At 44.5% G+C, this 9,497-nt stretch overlaps 2 protein-coding genes across 2 annotated transcripts in view; both read right to left on the bottom strand.

The window, feature by feature from the left end:
* LOC123522126 (zinc finger protein 239-like) overlaps positions 1-8,278 on the bottom strand; it is a 56,137-nt gene extending 47,859 nt beyond the window's left edge. Inside the window, exons 1-2 of the mRNA XM_045293978.1 lie at positions 7,183-8,278; positions 6,754-7,002 (exon numbers count right to left, since the gene is read on the bottom strand). The gene's annotated coding sequence lies outside the window, so the exon portion shown is untranslated. The remainder of the gene's footprint in view (positions 1-6,753; positions 7,003-7,182) is intronic.
* The window catches only part of LOC123522138 (zinc finger protein 564-like), a 131,917-nt gene that overhangs the window by 6,898 nt on the left and 115,522 nt on the right, over positions 1-9,497 (bottom strand). Inside the window, exon 6 of the mRNA XM_045294004.1 lies at positions 5,581-5,604. Within this exon, the coding sequence (XP_045149939.1) occupies positions 5,581-5,604 (24 nt within the window). The remainder of the gene's footprint in view (positions 1-5,580; positions 5,605-9,497) is intronic.

The following is a 9,497-nucleotide window of genomic DNA, read 5'->3' as shown; positions in this document are numbered from 1 at the left end:
GACAGCATCAGGTAATAGGTATCAGAAGACCCAAGACAAACAAACAAAAATACATACTGCTGAGAACACGGGGAATCAGAGAACAGACCCAAAACCCATCTGTAGGCAGAAATACATCCCCTCACAGAACGTTCACAAGGAAGGGATGAGTCAACCAGGGCGCAGTATAGCACCGATGAAACACACAATATTCCCCTGGTTCCTTGAGGCTTCCTCACCCCCCACTCTCATGACCCCACTCCTGCCTTTCACTTCGGGGTGTATCAACATGTACACTGGTACAGACAAGAACTCACAACACGTGGAATCAGGTCAGATAAGCCCCTCAGGAACATAAATGGGAGTAGTGATACCAAAACAGTAGGGAGAAGGTGGGAGGAAAAAAAGGGCGGAATGGGGAACTGATAACAAATAAGTACACACAACCACACCACAGCCCCCTAGGGGGATGAACAACAGAAACTGTGGGGGATGGGATACAGTGGTCACTGTTAGGATATGAAAATAATAATTAAAAAAATAAAACTATTATTATTATTCATCAAGAGGCCACAAAGGGGGGAGGGGAGGGGAGAAAAAGAGGAGTTGATAATAAGAGCTCAAATAGAAAGTAAGTGTTTATAAAATAATGGTAGAAACAAATATACAAATATGGTTAATATAATTTGTGTATGGATTGCTATAAGAACTGTAAGAGCCCCAATAAAAGAAAGAAGATTAACACCATGGAAATTTGACAAATTCAACTATGTTAAATTTCAACACCACCTTTCAAACAGCAACAAGAATGAATGAGGAGATCCATACACACTAGGGCAAAAATCTCCAAAGTTATCAATCCACCCTAAGATGTCACGGAGGATCAATTAACATGGGAAACAAGCACAGCCTTCCAGTCGTGGAGCAGCTTAAGGGACTTTTAGGATGAAATCAAACAAGAACAAAAGTGTATCCCTGACTACTGGTCTCCCAGATTCTACAGGAAGGAAGGTCTGGGTCCCCGACTGCACCCACCAGCCTGTGGCCCTCCTCTTCCTGTTCATCAGACTCCCCAATGCATGAGTTACAAGCTCATACACACTTTGTTACGAGATCAAAAACTGCCTCATTACCTTAGCAAGTGGAACAAATATATCTATGCATATTTTCTGGAGAAAATCCTGTAAAATACATTGCCTTGTTCAGTAAATTTTAACTTAGCCACAAATCAGCAATTTCCCCTCATTAGCGATGGATTATAAGAAAGCGGTTTTGGCTCCTCTTTGGACAAGATGGCTACACTGATTCTACCAGCCAGTGCTCCTCCTCACACTACACTCGTCACAGCACTGGTGGGGGTGCCAGTGGCTCCAGATCCTGTCCCAGCCCTGGTCACGGTTCCAGATCCAGCTCAGACTGAGCTCCTGAGTCAGCACCTGACAGGAGAGCAGTATTGGCGATGGCAGAACTCAGGCTCAGTGCAAGCCCCAGTGCACATGCTGGCACCTCGGCCACCTTGGCCTCCGCTCCCAGGGTCCTTTACTGCTGCACCTGGTCATTTAAGGGTGCTGTCCGTTATGGTGACCCTGCTGGGCAGTGTCCACGAGCCCTCAGTGGACAGTAGCAATGCTTTTCAGTGGCTCACAATGAATCTGAACAGGAAGTGTCTGTTGACGTGGAATTTTCAAGGAACATGTAAGGATTACATGAGAATCTCTCTGAATGAGTTCATCCTGGGTTGGTACACCACAGGCCACGATATCACCAAGTACTCTGTGCTGATCCATGAGTACTACAGCCCAGAGACACTCAGCCTCATTCACCTCACTGTGGAGACCAGCCTCCAGAATGGCCGCATGCGCATCCAAGCCTCTGTCAGCACTCCAGGTGGGCATGGAGGTGGTTTATGGCTCTGACCTTGAGATATGCATGTTATGACACCAAATGTATCAGAGTGACCTGATTATGAAGAGCTGTTTTAGCCCCAACTGGGTGAATGGGTTCTGCAGTGACTAGCAGCACGTCGGACTACATCAGCCCGCATCCAGGATGCTCTAAGTACAGTGTTGCAGTGTGCAGACGATGTGGTATCTGGAAAGGTGTCTGCTGACAATACTTGAAGAGCCTGCTTAACCAAGTACCCAAATTGTCTCTGATGACTTTGAGACTACGCTCAATAGCAACATCAGTGAGCTTGCGGTGGGGACCTACCTGGTCAACCTTACTCGGTCTTGTCCATCTGGGAAAGGGTCTGTGGTAGCTACAGTCTGTTGTCAATTTGAGACTTAAGAATGAAGGGGTGGAATTTAGCCTGTCAATCAGCTCACAGCTTGATGACCTCACTAGGAGGCCATAAGGAGATAAAAAGCTTACTAGAGACAAGACACTGATTCACTCCCTATGAGGCATGCTTGCTGACAAGACACATGGAGCTACACTAGAGTGCTGGAGCTGAAGGAGTCACGTGGAGACACCTGCCAGTGCTGAGATGCCTCTACTACCACTGGATCCACAAGACTTTCCAACCACTGGCCTATGATCTTCCTGCATTCGGCATCATTGCATGTGTTTCGTGAATCTGAAGAAGACTTTATAGATTGGTATGGACTTGACCTGGACTGGACGGGGATGTATTCTTAATGTACAATTCCTCTTTGGTATAAAGTGGTCTCTTATACACGTGTCTCCCTGGATTTGTTTTTGTAGTCTACCCAGATAACACAGGGTCCCAGGAAACACTCCTGACCCTCTGGGCCCCAAACCCGGGACTCAAAATAGAGTGACGGTGAAATGGTTTCTTTATTGACTTAAGTCACACTGAATCAGGCAACTGATGTGACTAAATAAACAGAGACCGCCTTTCATAAAGAAAAAAAAAAAGAAAGAGTTTGGAGATTTTGAAGAGAATGGAAAGAGACAGAGCAGTGATATTCCCTAGAGAAAAAGTTACACTTGAGTCACCTAAACGTGTAAGCAGATCTGCAATAGATAGCTACATTCATACAACAGGGGCACACATACGTGGCAACAGGGGTAGACCAGAGCCACGGTCACCAGCACATATCAAACTCAAAAGCATCCTGAAGAAAACACATAACTGACTAAGCCAGACACAAATAACAATTAAGTTTACAAAGAGGTAAACTAATCAGCATAAAGCTGATGGATTAAGATTGGGTGCTAGGGTGCTGCCCACTTCCTAGACACAACGAAACAGCTCTTAAGATTGACTTCCTGGGTTTGTAGGTCAGGACCATAGACTCGTGGGACATCTCAGTCAGCTGTATCAGACAGCTCTACAACTGTATGTTCTGCATCCTAGTTTGCGGAGTCAGTGCCTGGATCTTAAAAAAAAAAAACAGCCAAAAACTCAAAAGAGACTATAGTCTACTGTACTAATTGTCTACAAGAACCGCAGTTTCACCTACCCTGAGACCTAAAGAAGTAGAGGAGATGGTGCTGGTTACCATTCTGATTAAAACTATAATGGACGGGTCTTGATGGAATGGGAGCAAAATATGGACCAGAATCTCAAAATCACATGACACAAAATAAACAAAAAAAACAGCTCTACTGGACGAGGTGGGAATGAAGGACTCAATTGATTACTGCCACGAGGTGCTCTCTACAATTTGAATTGCAATGAGCAGCCCCTGTGGTCACCTTTAATCTTGGCTGAAATAGACTGGTTAACAAAAAAATATATCAACCAAAGGACCTTATGAGACCAAAGGACCACAATAATTTTATATAAAGATGAAGTTGTAAAATACCAGAAAATGAGATTCAAGGAAAGTGAACAAGAGCAAAATATTGAGCCTGTTCATGAATTGTGAAGACTGTAACCAATGTCATAGAAGAATTTATGTAGAAACTGTTGAATGGGAAATAAAACTGCTATAGAAATATTCACTCGCATACACAAACACAATTACAGAGAGATGACAACATAGTACTTTCTTATGAAAATAAAACAGCACTTCAGGGTCAATAATAACAATCAGAATCCCAGCAAAAGTAAACTCATCAAATGCACATGTTAATAATCTTCAGGCAGGAAGTAGAAGAGATCAGATTTGAACACACTGGGAGGTCATGAAAGCTGACAATGCCTACGTATCATCAGAAATCCAGATTCCTGTTATTTAAGCCAGACACGGACAGTAGGTGCACTGCTTATGATAAGTTGCTGTTGCTAGGTGCCATCAAGTCAGCTCAGACCCACAGTGACCTATGCACAAAACATGTGACAGCCTCACAGCTGTTCCTATGACTGAGCCCACGGATGCAGCCTCTGTGTCAACCCATCTCGTTGAGGACCTTCCTCTTTTACACGGAACCTCCACTTTACCGAACCCGATGTCCTTCTTCAGGGACTGCCTCTCCTAACAGCATGCCCAAAGTCTGTAAGACAAAGTCTTGCCATCCTTGCTGCTAAGGAGCACTCTGGCCTTACTCCTTCCGATACAGATCACTTTGCCTTTTAGCAGTCCATAGTACTTTCACTATTCTTCTCCAGCACCACAACCCAAACGCATCAATTCTTCTACAGTCTTCCTTATTCAATGTCCAACTTTCACATACATAGGACGCAACGGGAAATACCATGGTTTGGGTCTAAGGACCTTAGTCCTCAAAGGAACATCCTTGCTCTCCAATACTCTAAAGCAGTGGTTCTCAACCTTCCTAATGCCGAGACCCTTTAATACAATTCCTCATGTTGTGGTAACCCCCCAATCATAAAATTATTTTCGTTTCTACTTCATAATTACACTTTTGCTACTGTTATGAATCTGCAAACTCCTGTGAAAGGGTCCTTCGACCTCCAAAGCGGTTGAGACCCAAAAGTTGAGAACTACTGCTGTAAAGAGATCTTGTGCAACAAATGTGTCTAATGCAAACTGGCTTTTGATCTCTTGGCTGTTGCTTCCCTGAGCACTGATTGTAGATGCAACCAAGACAAACATCCTTGACAACTTAAACCTTTTCTCCATTGATCATGACATTACCTACTAGTCCAGTTGGGAGCCTTTTCGTGTGATCTGCATATCACATGTTGTTAAGAAGCTTTCCTCCAATTCTAATGCCACATTTTTCTTCATATAATCCAGCTTCCTTGAGGATTTGCTCAGCATACCAATTGAACAAGTATGGTGAGAGGAAATAATCCTGACACACACCTTTCCTAATTTTAATCCATTCAGTATTCCCTTGTTCTGTTTGTCCAACTGGCTCTAGATCCAAGTTCAAGTTCCTCATGAGCATAGGAAATATTCCAGAATTCCATACTGCTCAAGGTTATTCACAGGTGATTAAGGGCCACACAGTCAAATGCCTTTACAGAGCCAATGAAACACAAGTCAAGATTACTTTGAGGAATTAGGTGTAACTGACCCAAACCAAGGTATTTTGAATGGCCTGCCCCATATGCATGTCCAAGGTGGGCACTGGATAAGATGGAAGAAGCACGATGCATTTGAATTATTGGCAATGATTACTGAAAGTAATATGGATTGGCAAAAGAACAAACAATATGTCTTGGAATAAGTACAACCAGAATGCTCCTTACAGTCAAGGATGAACAGACTTCGTCTTACTTACTTTGGACATGCTGTCAGGAGAGACTGGTCCCTGGATAAGGACATCATGCTTGGTAGACGGGCTACAAAAAGAAAGAAAGAAATGCTCTCAACAAGATGGACTGACACAGTGGCTGCAACAATGGGCTCAAACGTGAAAACATTGTGCAGACGGCAGGGGCCAGCCAATGTCTCCTTCTGTTTATACAAGGGGTCACTACTGTATGGACCAACTTGATGGCCCCTAAACAACATCATATAGGTTTCAAAACCCCAGAACATTTTGTTCATTAAAAAGAAAGTGTGTATACGAAGCTATATTTACTATAATAGAGGAAGATGAATAACACGATTTACCATTACATTTTCCTCTTTGGTCAGGTCAAAGAGGAATCCAAGTTTTTGAATTTGCACCCATTAAACAGACCATTTCTCAGTAGAAATGCAAGGTAATCTAGAAATTTTCTTGCAACGAAAACTGTAACCCAAAAGGAAAATACATCATCTTGCATGTTGAGCTGATCATGAAGAAATGATCGCTTTTAAAATGATCCTATTCTTTACTGTGCAGAGCAGCTGGAAAGTAGATTAACTACCAGCTTGAGGCAGAAATGGTGGGAGGACTAATCCTTAGATGGCAACAACAAACTTCTCACACACCTGAAAGCCTCCAGGGAAAAGCATCCCCCCAAACAGATGGATCTGAAGAACTCCCACGTGCCCCAACAGGGCTCCCAGCCCGCTACAAATGATTACATTGGAGAATTTATGAGGATCAAGCCCTGCCCCTGGACCCTATTAACAGTGGAACTGTGGATGGGGCAAGAATGGCTCTGCAGGGGCTTGGACTCAGCCTCCGCAATTGGGGCAAATCCATCTTCAGACCCTGATACGACGGGTTCTGTCAGTCAATAGAGAGAATAGAGGCCAAGATGGGGCCTGCATCAGCTCCCAGTGACACATGTGGAACATGAGTTCAGGTATACAAGACTTGAAAAATCATATATGTACACAGAAAATATCCAGAAACAGGGGAGCAAGGTCTCAAGACACCTCATGGGGTTCAGACCCTTGGCCTTTCTAACAGCTCTTAAACCTGATAGAAGAATCCCAGGGCCCAGAGTGCACAGCCCCCAACAATTCCATCCAGCTCACCCCTTCCAGTTACACAGCCCCAGGACTCTGTAGCACTCACCATTTCCTGGCTACAGCTTCTGGAGGTGCACGTGAATGTGCTCTCTAAGCACAAGGAGACTCTCTAGGAAGAGGGCTGCTAGTGCAGGCAGAGCCACTGGGCAGTCTGGAAGCAGGTGAATGATGTCTGGTCCACAGGCAGGCAGAACAGTACAAACCCTTGCTTGGAATTTCATGAAAGTACAAAACGGCCGTCCTTGGTCTCCAACTGTCTAGACTTGACTGGCTCTCTGTTCACCAAGCCGGGGACCTGAAATGGAAGGTGACAGTGTTGAGTAAGGAGGGGCTGTCAGATTCTTGGGCTTCAGCTGTTGCCCTGGGCAGAGCTTCCTCCCAGGGTAGACCTGTCTACACACCTGACAGGGAGCCTGGGTGGCATCATGTCTCAAAGGTCTCTCTATTAACCCACAGGTCAACCAATGGAACCCACCAGCTGCCCCACTGGAGAAAGGGGTTGCAGTCGGCTTCCATGAGGACGCACATCCCTGGAAACGCTGTGCGGCAGGAGTCTGTTGACTTGGTCTCAGAGGGTCACTATAGGTCAGAGTGGACTCCATGGAAACAGGTTTGAGTTTCTATACGTGGCTCAATCCAAACTGATGCATGTTTCTCTTGCCTCCTACCATACTGTGAAAATAACACTAACACTACATACTCTTGTAGACATGTTGTTAATGTGAGTTACCACTGACACACAATCACTTTTCCATAGAATCCCCAAGAAGGGCTGGCTGCGTGTGCTTGTATTGAGCCAAGAGAGGTTTGAGAGAAGATGTGAGGAACTGGATCATGCAAGCCTCCACTGACCTACCTCTGAGGTGTGGTGGCGGGGTATCAAAACCAGATGCTGCACATGGAGGCTGAGGATTCTACCACTGAACCCTCAACCCCACCTCAATTTCTGGGACTCCACAAATGTTTGACACAGAAATTGTTAACTTTGATGACAGCCATCCCAGTGGGCCTCCAGCAGTATCTCATTTTGGGTTTGACTTGTATTTTCCTGATCACTACAGACTCTGGCCATCTTCTCCTGTGCTTATTGACTCCGCAGCAATGATGAGCGTGCATATATTTACCTCACACTGGTTGTGTGTCTTCTATGCAGAAAACATTCATACACGTTCCTTTTTTTGTGCATGGGTTCCTTCATTGTTTGTTGGTTCTGAGGTGTAGGAATTTACATATTCTGAATTTGAAACCCTCATTTTACATATGCTTCCCAAATATCTCCATGATCTATGTATATGATTTCTGGATAAAGTCTCTGATTTGTAGTTCTGTCTCAAAGTAGAACATCACTCGGTATAGCTCTCTGTAGCTGGGGCATTTTGAAAGGAATCTCCAGGCCTTTCATCTTACTTTCATCTAGTTTGGTCTTTATTTCTTTCTTAAAGTGCCATAGTTTTCCATGCATAAGTTTTTGCCCTGGTGTTTAAATTTACTCCGAGGTGTCGTTTTAGACACTATTCTAAATGGAAAGGTTTCCTCAAGACCCTTTAAAGCTCTTTGTTGGCGTATAAATCTGTAGCAGATTTTAACACGTTAATACCACCTTCTAAAATTTTGCTGAGTTCATTTATTAGCCATAATACTTGATGGAATCTTGGGTCTCTTTAATAGACAGGGTTTTATCATATGCTAATATGAAATAACCTTCAAAATGGAAACACAGGCACAGGTGTATGAAGGGCAGAGCCATGTAAATAAGGAGCCACAGCAAGAGGGCCTGTCAGAAACTGAAACTCAGTTGCTATGACAGGAACTGATCCCATGGCACCAAACAACATCCCGACTGCAGAGCCACTGATAATGACTTCCTGAAATTATTGTGCTTGCTGTGCTTTAAAGAGACTGGTGTTCTGTTTCAAACATTCATCCTGCATTTGTTACTGCCATTGTCCTCTAAGCGTTAACTTTCCTCTCACCACTGTATGCACTGATGAAGTTGTTTCTATCAGAGTGGGTTAGTGGATGTTAGTATTTACACACTAGTTTCTTGCTCAAAATGGCACAGATTAAGCTGCTGTACGTCGCTTACTATATTTTTCTGGGTTTGTTTAATTTTTCAGGTGAACCCCAGTATTAATGCAAGAAAAACCCTAAGGCACAGTCTAATTTCACAAATGGGGATGCCAGGAGATGGAATTACCCACACCTGAGCTAATGAAAAATTAAGGATGAGGCTAGTGTAGTCATGTCCATGGAAGCACACAAACATAAGTTGCAAACACTAAATCAAAACAATCCTCGCTGAAAAATGTCTACAATTCATGGAAACATACCCACACTGAGGGCCCAGTGAGTCTACATTCGGAACAAGCAGGCCAACTAGGGGCCCTGGTTGAACGACTGACTGGCTGCTACAGGATCCCTAGGCAGTTGGAGCCCAAGACCTGCCCACGGGGGCACACAGGGGGCAGCCAGAGACCCTCAGGAGGAGTTCTGGGGTCACATGGCACCCTAACCCTGAGAATGGACTGGGTGCTCCACTAGCCAACGCTCAGTGACCGCAAACTGCGCCTTTATCAGAGACACTTGGCTACACGGACAGAGCACTCGTGACATGACCGCGCACTGTGTCCCAGGGAAAACGCCAGATAACGTGCAATCAGACAGCATCATCCCATGATGAGGAATTCTACTGCTGCACTCTGGGGTCTTCAATTAGAAGTCAAGCTGAGCCGTAGTCTCAGGAATAAGGAAATAGAAAGGATGTTGGGCCGGCAGGCCAAATAAAAGAAA

This window comes from Echinops telfairi, unplaced genomic scaffold, assembly GCF_000313985.2.
Source record: "Echinops telfairi isolate 266 unplaced genomic scaffold, ASM31398v2 ScPeMD7_2565;HRSCAF=3150, whole genome shotgun sequence".
Taxonomy (NCBI): Eukaryota; Metazoa; Chordata; class Mammalia; order Afrosoricida; family Tenrecidae; genus Echinops; species Echinops telfairi.
The sequence above is the reverse complement of the archived record's forward strand: the minus strand, read 5'-3'. Positions and strand labels throughout refer to the sequence as shown.